This window comes from Gracilinanus agilis, chromosome 2 (genome assembly GCF_016433145.1).
Source record: "Gracilinanus agilis isolate LMUSP501 chromosome 2, AgileGrace, whole genome shotgun sequence".
NCBI lineage: Eukaryota > Metazoa > Chordata > Mammalia > Didelphimorphia > Didelphidae > Gracilinanus > Gracilinanus agilis.
Genome location: NC_058131.1, coordinates 301,564,906 through 301,592,324, shown reverse-complemented (window position 1 = coordinate 301,592,324; position 27,419 = coordinate 301,564,906). Strand labels below are relative to the sequence as shown.

At 36.9% G+C, this 27,419-nt stretch overlaps 1 protein-coding gene across 2 annotated transcripts in view; it reads left to right on the top strand.

The window, feature by feature from the left end:
- Window positions 1–27,419, top strand: part of LONP2 (lon peptidase 2, peroxisomal) — a 147,676-nt gene extending 120,257 nt beyond the window's left edge. For both annotated transcript variants that reach the window (XM_044664171.1, XM_044664170.1), the window contains 4 exons: window positions 12,319–12,461; window positions 21,385–21,592; window positions 22,142–22,332; window positions 26,964–27,419. In XM_044664171.1, coding sequence (XP_044520106.1) covers window positions 12,319–12,461; window positions 21,385–21,592; window positions 22,142–22,332; window positions 26,964–27,185 — 764 coding nt within the window. In that variant the 3' untranslated portion in view covers window positions 27,186–27,419. The remainder of the gene's footprint in view (window positions 1–12,318; window positions 12,462–21,384; window positions 21,593–22,141; window positions 22,333–26,963) is intronic.

Genomic DNA, 27,419 nt, shown 5'->3' with positions numbered 1-27,419 from the left:
AGAACAGAACTTTTGGGACATCTACAGTTAGAAGGTCTGGATGAGAAAGAAAGTTCTGATGAGTAGGAGATGTACAAGAGATTAATGTCCTCAAAACCTTGAGAGAAGAGAGTATTGCAGAAGAGAGGGTGAGGGAAGATAAAAATTTAGGAAAGGTCATTCAACTTGTCAACTGAAAAACTACTGACAACTTTGAAGAGAGCAATTTTGGTAGAATGGTAAAGTTTGAAGCCAGATTGTAAAGCTAAGAAGAGGGTGAGAGCAAAGTGTGGAGGCAGGTATTGTAGACAATCCTTTCAGAGAGTTTGACCACAAAGGTGTATCAGTGGATTCATCAGTTGCTAAATCTTTCATAGTTGATTATGTTTGCCCTATTGCTGTTACTTTGTAGATTATTCTCCTGGTTTTGGGTCAGTTCACTTTATTTCAGTGAATATATCATCCCAAGTTTTTCTGAAACCATCTCCTGAACCATTTCTTACAGAACAATAGGATTCCATCACATTCATATATTGTGACATTCAGAAATTGCCCAATTGAGAGGCATCCCCTCCATTTCCAATGTTTTGCTACCACAAAAGGAGCTGCTATAAATATTTTGGAACCTCCTTCATTTTTCTTTGTTTTCCTTGAGGCAGAGGGTATGCTTTTATAGTTTTGGAGGTGTAATTACAAATTGCTCCCTAGAATGGTTGGACTAGATCCACGATGGCAAACCTATGGCACATGGCATACATGCCAAGGACCCAGTGCATGTGCCCCTGCAGCACAGAGTTCACCAAAGTGCCTAACTAGAATGCCTGAATGAAGTCCAACTAAGCTGCTCCCCTCCTCTCCCAAGCAGGAGTTAGTAAGCCTGTCTCTTCAAGAGAGCATTCCTTGCAGGACAAAATTGCCTTACCCCATTCAGAATATATTAGCCTCTTAATTACCTTTAGCCTGAGTGAGCCAGAAACAACTTGTGTCTTTACTATCAGAAGCAACCAGAGTCTTTACTACACAAAGAATTTTGGGATTTTGGGATGTGTCTTTTGAGTTTGTACTTTTAAAATGTTCAAAACTGTAGTCTGGTGATTTAGGAATAAGTTTTATGAACCCCAGACTAGGCTAAAAGCCTCTTCTCTGTTCTATAGCTCCCTTCTGGAGTTTTGCATTCTTAGTACCCCTCTTCTCTAACTAGCCTATTCATTTTGCATTCAAAGGGGTGCCTTGCCTGAGGGAGAACAGGTAGACTAGAAGCTCTAGAAAACCCAGTAGTGGCTTGTCAGAGATAGCAATCAGCCCAGCATCTGGATTAAAACCTGAATTCAATCCTTGACCATTTGCTAAAAAGGCTAATTTGGAGGATACCCCCTTCAGGAAGGCTGGAACCTGATGGGGTGAATGTGTCAGGATGAGGTCACTTAACCTGAGGGTTATATTTTCCAAAAATAGGGGGTTTTCCTATAAGCTGGGGCTTTTTGCTTTTTTCCCCTAGGTTTGAGGGGATCATAGCTTACATAACTAGAGGGGAACAGAGTGCTTGTGCTCCTTAACTCTCCCTCTCTCCAAGCCAGACTACATTACCCTCCCCCCCTACCCAGCAGTCCAATGGGAGTGCTTCCTCCCTCCCCTGGGTGGAGTAAGAAGGGGAGACAGTGTGCACCCAGCACTCAGTGGGGAAGAAGCACAGAATGTGGTCTGGGGGGTGGGGTAGGGCAGGGCCTGGCACTCCATCTTTAAAAGATTCCCCATCACTGAACTAGTTCATAGTTCCACCAACAATGCTGGTGTACTCATTTTCCCACATCCCTTCTAGCATTTATCATTTTCCTTTTCAATCACCTTAGCCAATCCAGTAAGTAGAAATTGTTTTCATTTGCATTTCTCTTATTATTAGTGATTTTTTTCATATGGCTCTTGATAATTTGGATTTCTTACTCTGAAAATTCCATGTTTATATCCTTTAACCATTTACCAAATGGGAAATGTCTCATTCATATAAATTTGGCTCAGTTCCCTATATTTTTTTTAAAACTGAGACATTTAGGGGGCAGCTGAGTAGCTCAGTGGATTGAGAGCCAGGCCTAGAGAGGGGAGGTCCTAGGTTCAAATCTAGCTTCAGACACTTCCCAGCTGTGTGACCCTGGGCAAGTCAATTGACCCCCATTGCCTACCCTTACCACTCTTCTGCCTTGGAGCCAATACACAGTAATGACTCCAAGATGTAAGGTAAGGGGGTTTTTTTGTTTGTTTTTTTTTAAGTGAGACCTTTAACAGAGAAACTAAACTACAATGATTTCCCCCCTACTTTCCTGCTTCAAATTTTGACTGCATTTATTTTGTTTGTGCAAAATACTTTTTAATTTTAAGTAATCAAAATTATCCCTCCAGTAAACCTCTTATCTTATTTGGTTCTGAACTCCCCTCTCCCTAGATCCAGCAGGTAATTTCTACCATGCTCCTATGATTTGCTCATGATATCATTCTTTTATGTCTACATCATGTATCCATTTTGAGCTAATCTTGGTATTCATTATGAGATGATGGTTTGTGCTGATTATTCCAACAGTTTTTGTCAAATGGTGAGTCCTTGCCCCAATAACAGAGGTCTTTGGGTTTCATCCAGCACTGGGTTACTGTATACACTCATTTGCTTCTGTAAAATGTGTACCTAATCTGTTCTGTTAATCAAAGTTTCTATTTCTTATCCAGTACCAAATCATTTGGATGATTATTGCTTTGCAGTATATTTTGAGATCTGATACTACTAGGCCTCCTTCTTTGACTTTTCATTCATGGATTCCTTTGATATTTTTTACTTTAATTCCTCCAGATGAATTTTGTTATAATTTTCCTAATTCTTTAAAGTAATTCATTGGTACTTTGATTGATATGGCATAACAAATAAATTAGTTTAGGTAGAATTATCATTTGTAGTATATTGGCTCAACTTACTAATGAGCAATTAATATTTATCTAGTTATTCAGATCTGTTTATGTGGAGTGTTTTGTAATTGTGTTTATATAGTCCCTGGGTGTGCCTTGGCAGGTAGACTCCTAAGTATTTTATATTTTCTGTAGTTATTTTTAAATGGAATTTCTATCTCTGCCTGCTACGTTTTGTTAGTAATACAGTTTTTGCTTTACATAAATTGAACTCCTCAGTGGGTTGCAAGTGCCTGCACTGCTGGTTCTCCAGCTCCTGGCAGGCAGCAGCATGGGTGGCAGCTGTGGGGGCTGCAGCAGTAGCAACAGCACTGGTGCAGCCCTGAGCCAGGAGTCCTCCACTGAGACCACTCAGGCTTCAGGGGCTGTGGAGAGGACAGAGCCACACAGAGCCTAGGGAGGGGAAGGAGAGTCTGTAGAATGGTCCATTTATAGTAAGCAAAAATTGGCTGGATAGGGGGCAGCTGGGTAGCTCAGTGGATTGAGAGTCGGGTCTAGAGATGGGAGGTCCTAGGTTCAAATCTGACCTCAGACACTTCCGAGCTGTGTGACCCTGGGCAAGTCACTTGACTGCCATTGCTAGCCCTTCCCACTCTACTGCCTTGGAGCCAATACGCAGTGTTGACTCCAAGACAGAAGGCAAGGGTTTAAAAAAAAATTGGCTGGATGTAAGAATGCTGATAATTTTTGTGGGTTTATTTTGGATCCTGCAACTTTACTAGAGTTGTTAATTGTCTCAATTGTTTTTAGTTGACCTTATGATTCTCTAAGTCTACCATTATATTATCTGCAAAAAGTGAAAGTTTTGTTTCCTCTTTGCATATACTTTTTATCCAGTTTTTCTTGTCCTTTTGCTTAAGCTAGCATTTCTAGTACAATACTGAATAGCAGTAGTGATAATAGACATCCTTGCTTCACAAATCCTGATCCTACTAGAAAAGGCTTTCTAGTTTTTCCTCATTACAGATAATACTTTGCTTTCAGTTTAGATATATATTATCATTTTAAGAAAATGTCCATTTATTCCTGAGCTTTCTAATGTTTTTGATAGGAATAGTATTTTGTCAATCGCCTTTTTAGTATCTATTGTTATAATCATATTTTTGTTTTTTTATTAAAATAATAAGTTGTGCTTACCAGAACCAGCCCTGCATTCCTAGTATAAATCCAGTCTGATTAGAGGTCTAATTTTTGTGATAGATTGTTATAATCTCCTCACTGGTATATCATTTAAATTTTTTTCATCTATATTCATTAGGGGACTTGGTTCATAGTTTTTGTTCTCTGTTTTGGCTCTCCCTGGTATAAGTATCAAAATTATATTTGTGTTATAAAAGGAATTTGATAGTAATCCCTCTGTACTTTTTTCCAAACAGTTTATATATAGTATTGAGATTCATTGTTCTTTAAATATTTGATAGAATTCACTTATAAATCCATCTGGTCCTATTTTTTTTACCCCCTTAGGGAGCTTTATTTGTGGATTGTTCTATTTCTTTTTTTCTAAAATTGGATTATTTAAATATTCCATTTCCTCTATTGTAATCAGAACAATTTCTGTTTTTGTAAATAGTTGTTCATTCCATTTAGATTTTTAGTTTCATTGGCATAAAACTGAGCAAAATAGTTCCTAACAATTGACTTTATTTCACCTTCATTGGTTATGCATTCCACTTTTCATTTTTGATATTGGAAATTTGGTTTTCTTTTTTTAAATCAAATTGGCCAGTGGTTTGTCTGTTTTATTGGTTTTTCATAAAACCATTTGTAAGTTTGTTTTTTAATTAATTCAATGGTTTTTTTACCTTGGATTTTTTTTAAGGATTTGTATTTTGGTTTTTAATTAAAGGTTGTAAATGTGTTAATTTTCTATGTTTTTTTAATTGAATGCCACTTTATTGATTTGGTCTCTCTTTTATTGATGCAATCATTTAGAGATATAAGTTTTCCCCTAATTACTTCTTTGTTGCATCCAACAAATCTTGGTGTGCTGTCTTATCAGTATCCTCAATTAAATTATTTATTGTTTCTATGATTTGTTCTTTCACCTACTTATTCTATAAAATTAGACTTAGTTTCTAACTTTTATATGTAATTTTTATTGCATTATGATCAGAAAATGCCCTTATATGACAAGTTTTTGTGACGATGTCATGCACAACTGAATAAAAGGTATACTCCTTTCTATTCTAATTCAGTATTCTCCAGAGGTCTTTTGTATATAATTTTTTAAAAATTCTGTTCATCTCCATAATTTCCTCATTATTTTATGGTTAGATTTATTTAGGTCTGAAAGATATAAATTTGAGGTCCTCTTTTCTTATGGTTTTTTAATATATTTTTTACTCTAACTCATTTAACTTTTCTTTCAAGAAGTTGGAGGCTGTGCCATTTGGTGCACATGTTTAATATTGAACTTTTTAGCAAAATGTAGTTTCCCTACTTGTCTCTTTTAAATAGATCTATTTTTGCTTTTTCTTTGTCTGAGATATCATGACATAATGAATTCTTCAACTGCTGATTTTAACTGTTTATTTTTCTGATTCAAGCATTTTTCATTATAAGTGACATTTGTTTGAATCCGGGTTTTTTTATCTGTTCTGCTTGCCCTTTTCCATTTTATAATTGAACCTATCCCATTTGCAGTTTTGATTGTTAACTGTGTATTTCCCTCCATCCTCTTATCTTATATTTATTTATCCTTCTCTTTTTCACCATGTTCCTTTCAAGAGTCCATTTTGCTTCTGACCACTGCTTTCCTTTATCTACTCTACTCTCTCATTCTTTTCCCTCTCCTCTTTTCTCTTAGTCTCTTTTTCTCCTGTTTTCCTGTTGGATAAAATATATTTCTGTTCCCTGCTCTCTGTATGTATATTCTTCCCTTCTTGAACCTGAGAGAGTGAGGTTCAAGTATCACTTGTTCCCTCCTCCTATTTTCTCTTTAATTGTATAACTCTTCCTCATATGCCTCATTCAAGTGAGAAAAATTTCCACATCATCACCGCTTCTACTGCATCCCTCCTTCACACTCTTCCATTCTTCTTTTGAGATCACTCCAAAGTAATAGACTCATATACCTGTGCTTGCTTAAATAGATTCCCTCATTGCCCTACTAATGAGAAAGTTCTTTGAAGTTACATGCATCATCTTCCCAGATAAGAATGATTTCTAACTCATTCACTTTTTTAGTCTTCTTTTGAATCTTATCCTTAAATGTCAAATACTTTCTTCAGTTCTGGTCTTTTTCATCAGAAATGCTTAAAAGTCCTCTATTTTCTTAAATATCTATTTTTCCCTCATAGGATTATACTCAGTTTTGCCAGGTAGGTCATTTTTGGTTATAATCCTAGCTTCTTTGCTTTTGAGAAGCCTTCCGCTTCTTACTAGTGGTTTGCTACTAAATCTTGTGTGATCTTGACTGTGACTCTGCAGCAGTATTTGAATTATTTTTTTTCTAGATGCTTTCAGAATTTTTTCCTTGACCTGGGAACTCCAGATTTGACTATGATATTCCTGGGAGTTTTCATTTTCAGATTCCTTTAAGTTGACGACCAGTGGATTCTTTAAATTCCTGTTTTGCCCTCTGACCCAAGATAATAATTTGTTACAATTTATTGAAATCTAGGCCTTTTTTTTGTTCATGGCTTTCTAGTAGTTCAGTTAGTTTTAAATTATTTCTCCTAAATTTTTTTCCAAGTCAATTGTTATTCTGATAAGATTTTTCACATTTTCTTTTATTTTTTCAGTCTTTTGATTTTTATTTTTTCTTAATGTCTCATGGAGTCATTAGCTTCTGCATGATAAATTCTAATTTTCAACAACTTGCTTTCTTCACTAATTTTTTTATCTTTTTTAACCATTTGATCTATTCTAATTTTTAGTCACTTTCTTTAGTTTGTTTGTACTTCTTTTACCACACTAACTCTTTTTAATTTTCTTGCAAAGCTCTTGTTTCTTTTCCCAAATTTTCTTCTAAGGTTCTTATTTGGGTTTGTAATCCTTTTTTCTTGATAAGTTGAAGAGAAGTTGCTAAAGTCTCTCCCCATTATTTTGACTTCACCTCCATTGTCTTTAAGCTATAGTTAAAAATCCAAATCTTATTCTCAAATAAGATCATTTTATTTAGCTGTTGAGATCCTAGATGTGCCTTTTTTCATCTTTATCCCCTTAGTAGGAAGTCACACACCTCCACTACTGATCTCTTCACTTTTTTCTTTTTTTTTTTTTCAAACCCTCAACCTCTGTGTATTGGCTCCTAGGTGGAAGAGTGGTAAGGGTGGGCAATGGGGGTCAAGTGACTTGCCCAGGGGAACACAGCTGGGAAGTGTCTGAGGCCGGACTTGAACCTAGGACCTCCCGTCTCTATGCCTGACTCTCAATCCACTAAGCTACCTAGCTGCCCCCCCCCCTTCATTTTTTCATCCTTCATGGATGATCCATCATAGGATAGTAATTGTCAATCCATTTTTCCTTGGAAGTCAAACAGCACTTCTCTTAAGGTTCAGTTTCCTCCTCTCTTTTGGAAAGAGCTCACTTCTGCTGCTTAATTCCAAACAGGGGTTCTTCTTCCTTTTCTCTTCTAAGAGACATTCTTCAATTTTTTTAACTTCCTGGTACTGGTTAGAATTCTCCAATTCCTAAGTTCCATTTCCCTTTTTGTTTTTAATATTTAAGCCTTTTTCACTTTTTTTAACTTAACTTTTTTTGTCACTCCTTTCTAAGATTAAAGTTCTTTTACTTTCTCTTCTAAAAGTACGTTGTCTTTAAGTTTAGAGAAGTTGTTTGTCTTATTGCCCCAGCTGTCAAACAATCTATGTAGGCCACTGCCTTAAGTCTTTCTGTTCTTGTTGAATTTACTATACTAGTAACTCTTACTAGGAGCCCTTATTCTAAGTAGCCATTTGTCCCAAATTGATTGGTAAGTATAAACCACTACAGTTTCTGTCAAGTTTGGTAAAGTTTGTCATTTTGTCATCAGAAGTTAGCCCTTGGAGCCCCTGAGTATATTCCTGGATACAAAATAAGACTTGAAGTATAATTTTGCCTTTGGTGACTTTGGACAAGTCAGTCAGCAAGCATTTATTAAGCATTTACTGTGTGCCAGAAATTCTTAACAACCAAGGATACCCCCCCCCAAAAAAAAATAAGACAAAAACAACACGTAAATAACATGTGGGATATAGTAAAGAATTACATGTTGGGAGAATCTGTGAACAAAGAACTTTTTGTGATCTCCAGGCAAAGTGGACTGAAGAGTGAATAGAAAGGTAACTTGAGTTTATATTTCATCCTGGTACTTTGTTAGAAAGGTAATAACTTTGAAAAGTGATCTAATGATATAATTTAAGGCTTTGCATTTCTTCATATTAAAGCACAGGCAAACATTATTTAATTCTCCCAGCAACCTTCTGAGGTCAGTGTTAATTATCCCAGTACACACAAGAGGAAACCCAGATGCATAGAGGGTAAGTGATTTTGCTTAAAGCCAAAGAGTGAGTCAGTTGTAGTTAGAGCCAAAATTCAAAACTCACATATACTGACCTATTTTGTGGTATATGACCCTGAGAACTCAACATTCTACCTCTACCCAAAGAAGGCTTTTTTTTTTTTGAAGCATGATTATGGAATTGATTTTGTTTTAAGCAATAAATATTAAACTTTGCTCTAAGCTATTTAAAAGCACTTTGCTGAGAGGCCACTAATGCCTTTTTCTATGGGAAAGCTTTATGGAGACTCTCCATTTTGACACTATTTGTTCCTCTAGGGATGGGGGGAAGGGTAACAGCTAATATAGCCACATCAGTAGCCTTCTGTTCTCTAGAATTATGCAGCGCTCCCATGCATATTTTTTTCAGACTAAAGACAGCATTTTCTTCTGTTTTTTTTTTGTTGTTGTTGTTGTTTTTAATTTTAAACCCTTAACTTCTGTGTATTGACTTATAGGTGGAAGAGTGGTAAGGGTAGGCAGTGGGGGTCAAGTGACTTGCCCAGGGTCACACAGCTAGGAAGTGTCTGAGGCCGGATTTGAACCTAGGACCCTCTAGAGTCTCTAGGCCTGACTCTCAATCCACTGAGCTACCCAGCTGCCCCTCTTCTATTTGTTTTTAACTCTATGACTAACCCAGCTGTCTTTACTGTGCTTCTTCTTAGCCCTCAGGAGGGACTTAGTAAATATTATGACACCATTCCAATGGGAAGAGTGGGCTTTTTAGTCTAAAGAAAGTCTGAGATTTGGGGTAAATTCTTTCTTGTGGCAATGCTGGACAATACCAACAAAGCCTAAATTCCTAGGACTCTCTCACTGACTATTCATGTTATGATGCAAACTGACCAAGTAGAGAATGTATAGCAAAGTTGTATAGGAAACACTAGCAAAAAAACCCAATTGCATAGTCATGGTAGGACGGTCCTTCAGGGTCCCTCTTCCTTCTTGTCATTACTCTTCTCCTTCGGTGATCTTACTGCAGAGTAGCTCCTGGGGTTGTATGGGTATGCTTTTTATGTAGGGCTTTAAAGTGACTATAAGCATGTCCTCCAATGGCAGCTATTTCCTTTTCCATTTGAATAGTAGCATTCAGTATAAGATAGGATTTTCTTTAAAGATTCAGAATGTACATTCCCATTAAGATCTAGTAGTTCCCTGGTCTCACCCCTGGTTGCATGTTTGTGGTGTCCCTCCAGAGGTCCTGGCACTATGTCACAGATTGAGTCTCTTGCTTGTATTTAATGGCATCCCGTTTTGAAGTACAGATTAGTTAGGACTTCATTGAATTTTTCATAACACAGCTGCTGCTTCTATAGCTGGAGGCAAATTGCCAGCTCTTCTTTTAGGAGTTGCCTTAACTATATAAGTAGCTTCTGTCCTCTCCACCTTCCCCAAACTCCCCTACCCTTGGCTCAGATGAATTCTCAGGCCTTGTACCAAATTCAGCATTACACATAGCTAAGAACTGGATGGCCTGAAACCGTCATTACATAGTTATGGATTGGTTTTCACCCATAATGCATTACTTCCTCCTGTGACAACATAATCCAGACTGGCAACAGTAATTAGATCTCAAAGAAGCAAATCAAAGACCCCAAAAGACAGAATGCTTGCAGCCCCTTAAGTACATTGTGTGAAACCTCAATACACTGTTTCACTTGTAGCTTCATGGTTCAGTAACTTTAGAAAGGTGGCAGTTTTCTCTCTCTGCAACTAATTTTAATTAATTGATGATATTGCTCCCTCTAAACACACACTTTTTCTCAGTCCTGCTCCATCATCCCAAGTTGCAGCTTAACATGTAAGCCAGCAACCTGCGTGATGCATGAAGGACTAAGAGAGTTCAGCCAGCTCTCAGTCATTGACTGTGGTTGGAGTCACAGTACTTAGTAGGCAGAAAGCTTTAACCTTTGACCACCCAGTATCAGGAGCAGCTCCTTCACAGCTACTCTTAGATTGTCCTTCTTATTCTTCCTCTATGATTCAGAGGAACAATAACCAACCAACCAGTCTTGGAGTCAGGGGAGACTTATGTTTAAATCCTTCCCTCAGTGCTTAGTAGCTTTGTGAACATGAGTAAGTCATTTAGCCTCTAAGCCTCAGTTTCCTCATTGGTAAAATGGGGATAACATAAACTTGTATGGCCTACCTTGAAGAGATGCTATGAATTTCAAGTGAGATAATGTATCCTAAGTAGTTTGCAAACTTTAATGTTAGCTATAAATAACATATCATGCTGTGTGCTTCCCCCTTATGGATTTTTGCCAAGGAGATGGCACTCCTTACCCCCTTATTCATATTGTCATACAGTTTTCAAAGTAATCTCACATTCATGGATCCTCTTTTCCGTAGAGCAATACTATGACATAGATAGGATAGGCACTATATCTACATTTTCCAGATGAGGACACTTGGGCTTATGTTTTCAAAAGTCAGATACTAGTGGTAGAGTCAAGACTAAGACTTTGGAAAATAGCAACAGATGATGGAAAAGTATATGCTGCAGTCTCTGCTCTTAATAAGCACATAGTCTAGTTAACTGGGCACAGGCACACAATCATAACAATTAGAAAAATAATTAGAAGACAATAAAACAAATAATTAAATGCCACATTCTACATAACAGACACAAAGTGCTAGAGGCAGACAAGAAAGTTCAAAGCTTAGCACAGTGTCTGGCACAGCATAATTACTTAATAAATGCTTATTGATTGAAATGCGTGTTGAAGAAGGGAAAAATACTAGTGTGGTTTGGCTTCATAAGGGATAGAGGGGATAGGATTTTAACTAAGCCTGGAGGGATGGTGGGGTTTAAAGATGGGGGGATATTGTATAAATTGTGCCATTTCTTTGGAAAATATACACAAAGTAGGAGCACACAGAATGCCACAATTATTTATAACAGAAGCTAACATTTATAGAGAGATTTAAACTTTACAGATTACTTAGAAATCAAGAGGTAATCATATATAAAACACTTCATAAACCTTACAATTCTACAAACATCAGTTATTACTCTAAGTACATGGAGAAGACTCAGTAGGGCAAAGACCTAAAACTTTAATAAAACATATATAATTTAACATATTTTCCATGTTTCCATCTTAGAGCTGTAGGGAGGGATAGGTAAGTAAGCAACCAGGGAAGGCCCCCTTAACTTAAAAGATCCAGGTGTAATAATTCATAATTCTAGCCTACAGACATTGCAGGGTATCTCCAAATAGCTCAAATTTCATTCCCAAATAAATTACTGTTAATAAATAATATATCTCTTTAAGAACAAAGTGAATTATCCTCCTTCCTCTTCTGCTTCCTTTTTGCTGACTTTGGGACCTGTCAGTTAGGCCCTTAGCCTCCAGCAGCCCAGACAACTGGAGACCCATGTAGCCAGCTGAGAATTATCATGATGGCAGGAATCTTGCAGTACCAGCCACCTCTACCCCTACAGCTTTTCCTGGGTTCAAGACCATAAGGGCATCAAAAATACTCCCAAGCTTTATTTACTCCAGGCCTCATTTCAGAAAGCCCTTTTCAAGCCCTTCCTAGGAAAACCATGTTTCCGATGGACTAGTGCACACAGGCAAAGACTTTTCTAAAATGACAGAAGACAGCATATGCCTTCAGGACTTCAGCTTGTCTACAAAGTTAAGATTTCATGAAGCCCTGCCTGGTTTAATCAAGATCAGGTGGCCTTAGGACATGAATTTTACAAAACCATCAAAAATAGTGCATTTCAGTCTTTGTTTTCATCTTATTGTCTCTCTCTCTCTCCAAGAACTCTTGAAAGTTGGTTCACGTGTACACAATCGCATGTGGAATTTTTAATTTTTAACTCAGAAAATGGCTACCTCTACCTCAGTACCATTGTCTGAAGCTCTTGTGATTGTTTAAATTTATTCTTTCAGGGTGCAGAGAACACCTCCTGGAAGATGCAAAACCTGAATCCATCAGTGACACAGCTGACCTGGCCCTGCCACCAGAAATGCCTATCTTAATTGATTTCCATGCACTGAAAGATATCTTGGGGCCACCTATGTACGAAATGGAGGTAACTTTTTGTTTCTCTGTTTATCCTAGAATGCTTTAATCCAGCCATTGCTTATTGCTTTGAAATTTGGATGTAATATTGAGGTGGTAGTGGTCATTTCTATTCTGTTTGTGTTATAGTTAAGACCTGTTTTCCACGTAGCGCAAAAGTGGTATCAGGCTTTTTCTTTTACTATAATCTAGTTTACACTGCCTTGTTTTCCACCAGCCAATCCAACCTCAAGAGGAAAGCACAAACTTTTCAGTAGTGTTAATAGGTCTTTTTGGACATCTTTATTCTTAGTGTATATTTGCTTTAAAATTAGGCTTTCTTGGGGGCAGCTAGGTGGCTCAGTGGATGGAGAGCCAGGCCTAGAAACGGGAGGTCCTGGATTCAAATGTGACCTCACACACTTCCTAGCTGTGTGACCCTGGCCAAGTCACTTAATCCCCATTGCCTAGCTCTCCCCATCTTCTGCCTTAGAACCCCAATACACAGTATTGATTCTAAGATGGAAAGTAAGGGTTTAAAAAAAAAAAGTAGGTTTTCTTAGGATTGGGAGTGGGGGAGAACTAGTAAAAGATAATTGCTTGAAAATTAACACCATTTTTAACTGCAGCAGATCTGACTACCTCTTCAGCCTTAGATCCCAGCTCTCAGAATACTATTCTTCTATTGTTATTATTTCTTAGGCTATTTCTAGACTTAAAATTGTGTAAATGTCTCCATCCATTTCCTTCCCTTCCTATATAATACACACTTCATATCCTTTAAGCTCCCAGACCATGGCAAAACTGGAAAGGTAATAAGAATTAGAAAAAGGAAATTGCGTGAAATAGGTATTTATGACCATTGTAGTCTTCCTTAATACATTTTACTCTGTTTTTGCCTTTAGCTAAGCCACTAGGAAAACTTTTCAGGGAAAAGTATTGTTAATATTATTTTTTGGAGCATCTTTATTCAGAAGTGCAATGCTGCTATCACCTCATTCATAACATGAAGATTAATTTCATAACAGGGTGAGTGGCAGAAAATAATAATCCTTATTATACACTTGGATCAACCAACAAGGGAAAAAGTTTGACCAAAATCACACTTAGGAGTGGGGACAGCTTTCTAAATCATGCTCTACTTTGTGGAAGTGGGTTTGTGTTTATGTATAGTTTTCAGTTTATAAATAAAGATTATTTGTCTTGGGCTCTAGATATGATAGAGAGCAGAACCTGTCAGAATCATTTGGGACTGCTTAAAGAACTTATAAAACCTTTGAAATAGGATTGTTCAGGGTTTTTTGGGTTGTTGGGATTTTTTTTTTACTCTATTGCACAATATAATGTACATTCCAGCAATTCACTGAGAATAATTAGTTTAGGACAACACAAGAATGGTCCCAAGTTACTGCTGTGGTAGAAAGGAAAGACTTCTGGATTTGGATTTAGAGGTCTGGAGTTTGAATCCCAGCTTTGCTATTGTCCTTCCTGGAACCTCAGGCTGTCAGTCATTTCACTAGTTTAATGAAGGGATTGGACTAGATGACTTCAGAGATGGCTTCCAGCTCCCATCTCTGATCACATGGTGGGCATGCACTTTCAACTTTCTCTAAACTTTTTTACTGGTACTATATTTGAAGGCAGTCCTGGAAGTTTTGGAGCTGTGACAAAGAAAAGGCCCAAAGGGAATAGATTAGAAATTTTTTAAGTAGTTTAACAGCTCTGAATATTTAATGCTCAATGAAGGAATTCCTTTTCCCTTTGCTTGGGGAGTTTTTGTTCTGTGTGCAAATCAGCCCTTTTATACTCACATGAATCTGGAGAGGAATTTGATAATATGCCACACAACCTTGTTACCCTTTCCAGATTTTCTTTTTGAGTTCAATAGCTTAAGTCTCTAGGGAAAAAAACCTTTGATTTTCCCCACGCTTGCAGAAGAAGTCACATTCTGGGGTTTCCTCCAAACTATCTAGGTCGACTTATCCTTAATAATTGGCATTAGCCCTTCGCTGCTCTATGCTTCTCAAAATGCCCTGTCTTTATGAAGAGGATAATACTTCTTATACTATCTACTATACTTACTTCACAAAGGTGTTGTAAGAAAAGCATGGCAAAAAATATAAGCTGTGGTTGTGAACTGAAATATTAACCCATGTTTCCCTGCCTTCATAATAGGTCTAGGAAGAAAATGCCAGGTGGGCAAAATATCATTTTTAGTGCTTTCTAAAAAATGTGATCAGATGTGTACTAAATTCCTACTGCATATGCAGAACATAGATAGATACCCTGAGTACAAATTCCACCTCTGGCACTTGTTAGGGCAAATTACTTGCTATCTCAGCCTTAGTTTCTTCAACTATACAACAGGGATAATAACCATAGGTACCTCATTCAATCAATGTTCAAATGAGATAAGATTAAGATAAAGCACTTTGAAAATCTTAAAGAGCTATATAATTTCAGTTACTATTTATTTCCTATGCCAGTAATCTACCTTCTCTAAGACTCCACAAAGAGAAATTTATAACAACTAGCTTCACTGAGCCATTATATCTAGCTAAAAGAGTATACATTTAAAGGTGCCCAGTGTATAAGTGAGCTAGACATCCTCCCTCCTCCTTATTGCCAGGTTGAATTTCCCAAATGATCAAGGTCAGATGGGTTCTAACCCTAACCTTAAGAAGGAGTGCCAAATACAACATTCAACACAAAGATAACTCCAAATAAGAACAGTTAGTTAGCTCTGACTTTGAAAAAGTCTTACTGTAGTTGGCAGTTTGAGAAGATGCCTAAAACAACAAATAAATATCTCTATTTTTCCAAAATAAATTTCCTCAATTTTCTGTCTCAGAAAATCAATCATAGTAGCCAAAAGCATCTGATATACTATCCAGTTTTATGACCACAGGATTTCAGGCTACTCCAACATCAGTATTATATTTCTGCTTGCATTTCTTGATTCCATTCAGATTTTAAAAATCATCCAGATCCATACTGAGACATCAGCAAACCCCTGAACCTTACCACCCCCCATATATACACATACATACATACATACATACATACATACATACATACATACATACACTATAAATGCTATGCTCTAATTTGCAAACAAGGAGTCTTAGTTAACCCTGGAGGGATCAGGACAAATGACACAAAAAATTATAATTTTACCTTGAAATAAACATTTTCATCCCACTGTTTGCTTTATGATTTTTTTTAAATGTACTGTAGCATCAGTTGACACATCTTGGTGCTAGAAGGTCTTCTTAAATTTCAGCCTGATTTAGTTAGAGATCAAGCATTAGCTCTCCCTTACAACTTTACTGGTTTCTCTTTTAAGGAAAGATCAAAGCAATTCCTCCTGTCTGTAGTCTTAATATAACTAATTTGTTATGTGAGAAATATAGTAGGGTTCCTTTTATGTTGGTAACCAATGGCAACCTTTTTATGATAATTTTGGTATTAATAAAGCTTCAACAGTAGATTAACCTGAAGAAAATTTCCCATTTGTCATGTATTTCATGGGAAGTCATTCTCTAGATGCATTCTTCTATTTTAGAACTTTGGGAGGAATGCTGGTTTAGTCATCTAAAAGGAGAATTATCCTTGTAGAGATTACAATGCAGTTGAAAAAGCAAATGAAGAAACCTGCCCTTGGCTATATGTCAAATAGCAAAAGAAGGGGGAAATGAAGACGATTTTTAAGGATAATCATTTGGTTCATTTAGAGTCTTTCTTAGAAAAGTCAAGGGATCAAACCACTATATAGCTAATGACATTCTGAAAACTGAATAGGATGGATCCATTCCATTTAACTTTCAGTGAAACCAAAGGAAGCTATTAGAAAAACAGATGAAGAGAACAAACCATATGAAGGGACCCCTAGTCATGGCATCTAAAATAAAGACAAACACAGTGGACCTTTTCACTAGGTGTTTGTTCTGGCCCAGACTCTGATGCCTGCCAGTTATGTGTGTGATTGTTAATGGCTATCCCTGAAAAGAGCACTCACAGCCTCTGACCTGGGCCACTGCTTATCTAACTTTGTGCAACTTATTTAACTTCTTTAGAGCTCAAGTTTCTTTATCTATAAAAAGCAGAATTGATCAAGATTATTTATAAGGTCCTTCTGGTTCTAAATTCTGTAATCCTCCCTAATAAATCCTTTGCTCTGATCAGTTTTTTCATTTGCAAAATAGGGATACCTCAGAATTGTTCTGTGAAGAGTACTTTGTAAGCCTTAGAACATTCTATATCGGGGGTGTGTGTGTGTGTGTGTGTGTGTGTGTGTAATGATAGTTTAAAAAAACCACATACATCCCTCATCTTACTCAGATTAGAACCTTTCACCCATCCAAAGTAATGCTAACAGCATGGAATTGGTCTAAATGTATAGTTTATGTTTATCATCTGTTAGATTGTACACATTGTCCATAATTGCCCATTTAAACATTTTCTAAAGAGACCTAATTAAGGATCCAATCCAATATATATTTATAAATGATAATAATAGATTGGTCCAGCACCCATCACTGGAACACCAAATGGTGCCTTCCTGCTTCTGTGGCCAAAAAACTGATCATTTGTGAGGCTGTTTATATTATTTCAGTATTTCATAATCTTGCATTCAGCTGTGTAACCGTGATTTAAATATTGATGTTGTGTACATAGATTGGCCACAAACATTGTATTGTCTTAGCAGTGCCATTTGAGTCTCTATTTAAAAAATAAAAAGATCTCAGTGCATTATCTGTATTATGAAACATGGCCAAAATCTTGCTCCTTGTTGTAGCTCTGAAGTAGACAGTAACAAATATCAGGGTAGCCTTAGAAAAAGGCAGCAATAAAAAATAAAATTTGTGAATGAGGCTTCATAAAAGACCAGTCTGAATTTGAGAAGTAAATATTAATTCAAATAAGCATTATCAAGCACCTGCACTGTGCCAAATACTGTTAAGTGAAGTTAAAGACAAACCAATAAATTCTTTCCATTTTAAAAGAAAAGCATCTGAGGCAGCAAGGTGGCTCAGGACATAGAGAGCCAGAGCTGGAAATAGGAGGTCCTGGGCTCAGAGTTCCAGCTTGTCTCTCAGCAAGTCACTTAACCCCCATTGCCTAGCCCTTACCACTCTTCTGCCTTGGAACCGATACTTAATATGGCTTCTAAGACAGAAAGTAAAGGGTTGGGGTTTTTTTTAAGTGTTGTTAGTGTGCGTGTATGTTTCTGTGCCAGGTTGTAACAGTCATACGTATTACATATACATGTAAACACACACATATGCATAGTAACTCTTACATCTTACCCAGCAGCAATCTCCTAGGAAATCCAAGAGCTGCTTAGTAAATGAGAATGGTATGAAATCTGGCAAACACATTTTTTACACATGAAGTTTCTTAAACTCTATGCTTGAAAAAACTTATTCTTGAGTACTTTCCCTATAAGCATTTTCCGCAAGCCATAGAATGTTAAGCTGAAAGGAACGGTCAAAATAACATAGTCTAACTCTCATCCTTAGCAGATGTGGAAACTGAAACCCAGAAAGTTGGAGTCTTCAAACACCTGCGAGCCAGGCACTGTGCTAAGTCCTGGAGATACAAAGATAGGCCAAAGATCCCTTCCCTTTGAGGAGCTCATAGGCTAATGGGTGAGATAGCGTACAAAAACTATGTACAAACAAGATATACATGTTCAAGCTAGATTGAGGACAGTATCTGAGGGAAGGCATTAAGATTAAGGATGACTAGGAAAAGCTTCTTGCAGAATAAGGCTGTAGCTGAACTTAAAGGAAGCCAGAGGTGGAGGCGAGGCAATATGGGAGTCATCTAGTAAAAATGATTGGATTTGGGAGATGGAACACTATGTACAGAACAGCAGAGGCCATTGTTACTACATCCATGTAACAGGGAGGAGAGTGATGTGTGAAAGGTAGGATGGGACTAGGTTATGAAGGGCTTTGAAGGGTAAAAAAGGAAAATTGTACATTTGATCCTAGAGGCGATAGCCAGTGGAGTTTATCGAATAGGGGAATGATGTAGGTTGCTGAAAACAACATTTATATAATGTAGTCTAACCATTGAGTAGAAGCTGGATTGAAGTGAGGAGAAGTTCAGGTCAGGGAGAACTGAGCAGCAGGATATATGTCAGATAGTTTAGGTGGGAGGTGATAAAGGGCTACATCAGAGGAGTGGCAGTGTTAGAGAAGAGAAGGGGACATATTTGAGAGCTATTATAAAGGTACAAAAGACAGGGATTTGACTATTGATTGGATATGAGGGAATGAGGGAGTGTGTAGAGTTGATGATAACACTAGGTTGGGAATCTAAGTTTCTGGGAGGATAAAAATGGTACATTCAGAAGTAATAGTGAAATTAGGAAGAGGAGTTTTGAGAAAGGATGAATTAACAAATTGTTTTGGATATGCTGAACTTAAGGAGGCCCTGGATTTTCCAGTTTAAGATGTCTAAAAGGCAGTTCCAGTTTGAAATTTAGGAAAGGCAGCTAGAAATGCAAGCCTGGAATTCAGGAGAGAGGTTAGACCTAGAAAAGGAGATGAATCGTCTGCATTGAGATGAAACCATGAGAATTGATATCTCCAAATGAAACTCTATAAAGGAAAAAGAGAAAAGGGCATGGGACAGCCTTGGGAGAAACTTGTTAGTGTGATTGGATGAAAATCCGGTGATTGGTCATATATCCTAGTTAGTGACAGAGCAAGGACCTAGAAGTCATGTCTTTCTCCTACAAATATTTGATGAGTGACTACTCTGCTGCTTTTTATTCCATAAAGCTATCTATAAAATGTTTAGAAAAAGTAAACTGCTTATCAAAAATTTCAAAATAATGGCTTATCTTAAGGGCTGTTTGCTCAAATAATCCTGAAACACCATATTGCTTGGATGTTCAGTAAATTTTCATCCTCAGAGACCTACCATGGCTGTGAAAGATCTTACCCTAAGCTACAATATAAATTATTGTGCACTTTAAAAACAAAATGTAGTGATAGGAATGCCATTATGTGGTTTCCAAAATGGAAGAGAAAGGAGTGGTCATAAAATGAATCTGCTGATGACAAAATGTCCAAATAAAAACATTCTAGATCTGTCAATATGAAAGATTCTTAACCAGCTATGGAAACTTTTGTATATAGCTTATTATAAACTGATGGTGAAGTATAAATTTTCTTTTAAATAGATGGATTATGTCAGTTATCAGGAAATAATATTAAATAATATATGGCAGCATTGAGATGCCTCTTCCTGATCTGTGAGGAAAATATAGGTTCAAGTATTGCATCTGCATTTAACTATTCTGGCTTTGTGACCCTGGAGAAATCGTGTAACTTCTCAGCAGGGCCCATGGCACGAGGCTTCTCTGAGGCTCTAAATTGCAGAGCTGGTGTTGATGTGCACTAATAGAGGGAATTTGCTTCCCTAGAATTCCTTAACCAATGAAATCACGTGCTTCATTAGATACAGATTATTTTGTGTAAAATGATTAACATTAGTAGAGAACTGCCAATGAGAGCAAAAAACAAGACTTGACACTTGTCCTTTTGATATCTTCAATGCAGGAAGCAAAATCTAAGTGCTGTTATGTTAGGTTCCTCTAAAAGATCACAATGTCCTGAATTATACTATATATATATAGTAAAGGTGCAGCTCTTCAGTGCTATCCTGTGTAATTGTGACAAGTGAATTCCAGATTAATTGTATATTCCGATTTTTTTTCTTCCATGTTCCTATTTAGCTTATTATGAGGGGGAAAAATGACTCATTACATGTTAGGGGAACATGTACTATCCTTTCATTTGGAGTTCTATTTTCCCAGCCTTTCTTACATCTTTTAGCTTATAGAGTAGGTTAATGAACATTCTGTAGAATAGAGCTATTTATACTAGTCAGATACTTGGAGCTAAAAGGAAGTCAATATAATCTAGACTACCACCCTAAGTTTTACAGGTACAAGAAGTGTGTCCTGGGCTCACTTTGAAGCTTTCAGCTACTTTTCATAACTGGCTCTGTCTGGTTTCCTCCCCCTCAAAAGAGGAGGAAGATTTACTAATTGGGGTCTATAATGTTTTCAAGTTTAAAAAAAGTACAAAATCTTATCAAGGAAATCTCTTTTTTGATGATGAAATCTATGGTGCTATTAATTAGCTTTTCTCTGCCACTACTTTTGAAAATGGGAAAGTTGAGCTGCAGAGAGAATAGACCTAAAAGTAAATCAGACAGTAAATAGGAAACTAGGCTTATACTGGACAGAGAAGAATTTGCTATGCCCAAGTTTCCCTTCCTTCACACTGCATTGAGCTTAGGCCCTACAGGATCCAAGAGGAACACTTCTGAAATACTTTTGGTATATAATAGAGTTTGTTCCTTTTCGAAAAACGAGTGTACATAGAAATGAAATAAATGAGGCCTTGAAGCTTGAGTAACTCAACTGGTTTGCTCCTTGATAACCAAGACAGGTGCTAGCATACCTCTGGGCCTACATAGTCCTTAAAACCAGAATTTTTTTTTTAGGATTGTAGATTTATAGGGGGGTTTTTTTATTTTTATTTTGAATATTATTTTCCCATAGTTACATATTTCATGTTCTTTCCCTCTCCCCCAAACCTCCCTAACCCCACGCACAATTCCACTGGAAAACCAGAATTATTCACATTTGGTTTCTTAAAGTTTAAGGTAATGTGTGCCTTTGACAAATGACAACAGAGAAGTTAGTTACATTGGTAGACAGCCAAGAGGTGAGTAGTAAGTGTGAGGTGTACTGGGCAGCCTTTTAGATGTTAGTAGTTAAATTTGGGGGGGTGGGGGCGGAGAAGCATAAAGCTTTACCTGAAAAGACATATAGTTTGCGTGTTAGTCACCTAAAAATAAGTTGGCACTTAATCTTAATCCTTTAGAAATGGTGTTAAGTACAACCTGGTATGCTTTGTTTTTTTAAGGTATCTGAGCGTTTGAGTCAGCCAGGAGTGGCAATAGGGTTAGTCTGGAGTCCATTAGGTGGAGAGATCATGTTTGTGGAAGCAAGTCGAATGGATGGTGAAGGTCAATTAACATTGACTGGCCAGCTGGGAGATGTCATGAAGGAGTCTGCACACCTTGCTATCAGTTGGCTGCGCAGTAATGCAAAGAAATATCACCTGACTAATGGTATGTAACACTTAAATAAGTCGTATTAATTCAGTGTTGGTCTGTAACATTAACTCTCCAGATGAAGTGTTTGTCTTTAGATTGTCTTTTCCCAGAATTTCTTCACCAAGGTCAAAACTAAATGTACAACATGTTATTGTCATGACATCAAGTAGGTCACTTATGACTGAGCTTGAATCTCCACTAGTAAAGATAGATCTCTACTTCCTGTAATGATACAATGATTAGCAATGAATACTTTTGAAAAATACAAACATCTGTGAGTTGATTAACCTATTTTTAGTATAGAAACTCGATTGCTAAAATGGATACAAAGTTTAAGTTCTCGTCCCCCATCTTTTGATTTATTTGTGGATTATGGCATAGCTGGAAAACTGAGAAAGCAATGTTATTTATAAAAATGTTAACTATTTTCAAAGGGCTTTTGGACTTGGTAGCAATATGCTAAAATGATCTTAAGACTAATGGGAAGGGAAAGCCCCAAGTAGAAGACCAAGAAAAATACAGGGTTTGATTTTCTACTTAAATTTTTTTTCTCTTTAATAATAGCTTCTGGAAGTTTTGATCTGCTTGACAACACAGACATCCATCTGCACTTCCCAGCTGGAGCTGTCACAAAAGATGGACCATCTGCTGGAGTTACTATAGTAACCTGCCTTGCCTCACTTTTTAGTGGGCGGCTGGTGCGTTCAGATGTAGCCATGACTGGAGAAATTACACTGAGAGGTCTTGTTCTTCCAGTAAGTAGCAAGAAACCCATTTGCATTGAGTCAAATTAAGGGCTTTCTCAATTTCCCCATGGAATAACTTAGGTATAGTGGATTTGTCTATGCCATTCCATTAGAATCTTTTTGATATTATTCATTCAACAAACATTGTGAGTGAAGCACTGAAGCTTATTTTCTACAAGGGAAAAACATCTACACAAAGTAGAGACTAAAGAATAGGGAATACAAAATGTGTAAAGGAAAAACAACAATTTGAAGGGACTAGGGCACCAAAATTTGGTTTCTGTCAGAGGGTGGTCCCTGGAATGTGTGTACAGAACAGTAGATAGGTTAATTTGACTCAGAACAGAGTGGGAGAGGGAGGAAAATATAAAATTAACCTGGAAAGACAGGTTGGAGCTAGGTTATGAAGGGTTTTAAAAGTCAAATAGAGTAGCGTGTATTTTATTGTAGAGGCTTTGGGGAACCATTGGAGTTTCTTAAGCAGGAGAACAGCATGACTAATTAGATTTGTTTTAGGAATATCAATTTGGCAACTTTCTGGAAGATAAAGGATGAGATTAGGATTGAAAAAAAAAAACAACTGAAAAGCTAGTCAGAAGTTGAGACTAGAGGCAAGTGACCTTGGGCAACTGCCTGGCTACATAGAATGTAGGAAAAATAAAGAGTCCAGGATGATGACTGAAGAATGTGAGTGACTGAAACATTGGCAGTACCCTTGACCAGAATAAAGAATATGGTGTGGATTAGTGTAACCTTCACTGGATGGAGTAAGGAATGGGGTAAGGGTAAGAGAGGGAGAAATAGTAACATTTTGTGCAGTAGTTTAACGAGAAGCTTACCAGAAGACGTCTAGTTTATGCCTTAAATGCAATTAGTAATATAGGTCTTAGCTTAGGAGACTAGATAAATATGTAGATCTAGAAATCATTTGCATAGAAATGATATTTCAACTTACTAGAGAAAGAATAGGACAGCACCTTTTTGGATTCTCATGGTTAAGAAATTGGAAATGAAAATGAATTAGCAGAAAAGACTCAGAAGGAATGAACAAGAGAATGCAGTGACAAAAATCTAGGGTAGAAAGACCATTTCTATTTAGGAGGAAAGGAGTTGGGTCATTGTCAAAAAATAAATACAAAGGGGTTGAGAAGGATGAAAAATCAAGACCATACGTTTTAGTGATTAAGAAATAATATTGGTAACCATAGAACAGATCCAGCTAAGTGAAGTTGTAGGGATGGAAGAAAGGGGGGTAGGCTTCTTTTTCTAAGTGAAAGGGAGGAGAGGAGATAATTGAGGGATAAACAAAGTCTTTTTACTGGTTGGGGAAGAACTGGGCATGTTCTTGTAGGTGATAGGGAGGGGGAATATCTGAGGGAGATAGATAACAGAAGAGACATGTGAGAATGAGATCAAGGAGACTGAGAGGTAGAAAAGAGGGCTTATGCCAAGTGGCTTGTTTTCTTAAGTAGGAGGGGAGGACCTTTGCTGAGGAGTAATAGAAGTAGGAAGTTTGAGAAGACCAGGGTTGAAACCATGTCAGGTGTCAGAACAGTATGTTAAAGTAAGGAAAAATAAAAGTAATGCCAGAAAAGTGAGAGCCCAGTGGAAGTTAAACAGCAGGTCTGTAGTGTGATTTCCTTTAGCCCCATTCAAGCAGCATATAAGTAGGAATGGAAACGTGGGTATCCGGTTGAGTTTGTCAATGGAAGAGCAGTGATAAAAGGGAGCCAGAGATTTGAGAGTTGGATAGTATACATTTGAATTGGTTAACTACAGAGTCAATATGGGGGGGAGGGGGGGGGTGGAAAAGTGCTGCTGTAATTTAAGTCACAAGTAAGAGTAAAGAATAAATTTAGGAGGAAAGCAGAGATATATAGGATAGATGGTTCTAGTCTTTAAATCTTGAAAGTAAAAGACAGGAACTATTAGATTGCTGGCTGTGAAGTAAGAGATCCAGATTCAAATTTTTGCCAATATTTATTACTTCATGTCCTTGGGTAAGTAATTTAGTCTCCTTTGGCCTTGGCTTCCTAACATGTAAATTAAGGGCACTGAGGTTCTAAAATGAATCAAGGATAAAATTATACTTATGTGGCTGAGTTTAGATACTACAGTCATGGGAGTTGGGCATTGATGAACTGGCTGGCCAGGGAATTTGTGAAGATATAAGCACATTTAAGTTTCAATTATAAGGACAGGGATTAGAGAAGACTGAGTCTTCTTGAGAAAAGAGAACGACCTGAGGGCCCATAAGTAACTACGGCTGGAATCAAGTTGTAGTAGTAGATTCTAGGTAGAACTAGATAATGCTGAATGATTTTTGAGGGGAGGGGGGGTACTCTAAGGGTATGTATTCCCTTTTTTCCCTCCTGGCCCAGCACATAATAGTACATGAAACAAGGTATACATGGTACTGAAAAAGATAGTCACAGATATATGCAGATATTTAAGGAAAGAAAAAAGCTAAGATGAAGGAAAATTAGGAGAATAAATCTAGATAGAATCGTGGGAGATATGGGGATGAGAAAGCAGGAAGAAAGGTTACCCAGGCACCTACTGATTGTGGCACCAGGATTAGGAGAGGAACAGGTAGTAGTGATGATAAAAAGTTTTTTCTCCAAACCAATATTGTAGGTAGAGGCTCCCCAAGGGTAAATTATTCTTTGTTATTTCCTAATCACTTCTTCCCCATAAAGGAATCTTTAAAATATTTCATTTTAACATAGCAGCATCTGGGACGCTAACTTGTTTAAACTATGTTATATTTTTATGCAGACCAAATACCTCACTTTCAAGCCAATTTTTGATGCAGGCCTCACCCTTCCAAAAACCTATTTAGAAAAATCATATCAAATACATTATTATATACAACTAGAGATTGTAAATTATCATTATTAAAACACTAAATTCTACAAGTCTTATTCTCTAGTGAAAAAAAATAGGAAAGGCTAAAACAATCTAATGCAGAGAATTTGAGCAGAGGTATGGGATTCTGATCTTGCTTGGTATACTATGTCATGGAATTCAGCTTTTCATTTATCACCTGTATGACCTCTGAACAAGTTACTGTAAAAAAATGTTAAAGTAAAGATAATTTAAGATCATTTCCTGTTTTGACATGCATAACTTTGAAATTTAAAATTAATTCACTAACATTCACAGAATTTCAGAGTTGGCTATTTAGTTCAACTAGTATCTGATAGAAGAATCCCTTCTACAACATTCTAGACAAGATGCCATTCAGATTTTTGCTTTAAGCTTTCCTACTCTCTCTCAAAACATTCCAATTTACTTAAGGATAGCTTTTCCTTTTTATCCTACACCTAAATTTTCGGGGTGTAGCTTCACTGCTTTATTGTTCTTTCTGACCTCAACGTATAAGCAAAATAAACAATCCTTTTTTTTTTAAATCATTTTTACTGATACACCTTCAAATACTCTTAAGAGTCCTTTCCTTTCTAGGCTCAGCATCCCTACATCTATTGGTCTTATGCTACATGATTTGGGGGCCCTTTGACTATCCTGGTTGCCCTCCTCAGGATACTATCCAGCTTATCAATATCTTTCCTTACCTGTTATCACCCAGACCTATGCAGTACTTCATTAATAGTACTCAGTTTTTAATATATTTTAATGTTTTTGATGGTTTCAACTGTTTTAAAAATTAAATTGGGGGGGGGGGGCAGCTGGGGTAGCTCAGTGGATTGAGAGCCAGGCCTAGAGACAGGAGGTCCTAGTTTAAATCTGGCCTCAGACACTTCCCACCTGTGTGACGCTGAGCAAGTCACGACCCCCATTGCCTACTCTTACCACTCTTCTGCCTTGGAGCCAATACACAGTATTGACTCCAAGATGGAAGGTAAGGGCTTAAAAAATGTTTTTCAATTAAGTTGTTGGATGTTTTGCATTTTGGCTAAACATTTATTCTTATATCTTAACTTAAAATGCCAGCATTGACCTCTATTTACATTACACTTCATTATGTGTAAAAATATTGAAGTGCAGAATGTAAGAGGGCTTAGAGGGAAGAACTATTTTTGTCTTCCTTAGTGCCTAACATGTAGTAGATGCTTAATAAAATATTTGGTGAATCAAACTGTCAACTGTATTTTTTTTTAACAGTGTACAACCATTTGAAGTGACTTGCACCTTTTAAAATTAATTAAATGTCACTTTGACAACTTTTTACTAAATTTTAGTTTGTTGCAAACTGTTCCCTGCATTCTGTAAAACTTAAATCACATTCTGTCATAGCTGCCAAATCCCATAAACTTATACCTAATCTTTTAATTGCTATGTAATTTTAAATACTGCAACTTTAAGCAATAATCTTCAAGACTGGGTTTTCCACTTCAGAAACCCTATTTTGTAAGAACTCTCAAAATCAGTTTCTCTTTATTTAGCACCAATTCTTTATAAGGTTTTTTTTTTTTTAAATTTTGTCCATTGATTTTTTTTCCGCTTCATGGTGTCTTCAGTTAACACCAAGTCATGCCATTCTTATAGAGTATAATGTATATAACCTAAATATTGTAAAATATCTGAATTCCATTGAAGGTCAGGCATAAGTGTCATTGATGTGGAAATTTTACTTTATTACTTCCTCAACAACTTTCTTTTCTCCATTATGTTATTAGGTAGGTGGAATTAAAGACAAAGTCTTAGCAGCACATAGAGCCGGACTGAAACGGATCATCATTCCACAGAGAAATGAAAAAGATCTTGAAGAGATTCCAAGCAACGTGCGCCAGGATTTGACTTTTATCACAGCAACCTGCCTAGATGAAGTTCTAAATGCAGCATTTGATGGAGGGTTTTCAGTCAAAACCAGGCTTGGTCTCATAAATAGTAAACTCTAAACAGAATGACCAAAACTTCAAGTTTTTGAATTTTAAAAACAAAAATGAAGTACCAAAATTAAAATTTCTAATCACTTTGTGGGGGGTGGTATACTGCTTGCTTGCTGACTGACCACACTAATGAGTAGATTATATTTAATTACAGTAGTAATTCATCTATGAGATATGATATTAACAAATATGTAAGCAGATATGTAAACAGATGGTTATTTAATAAACTAATATTAATCTGTA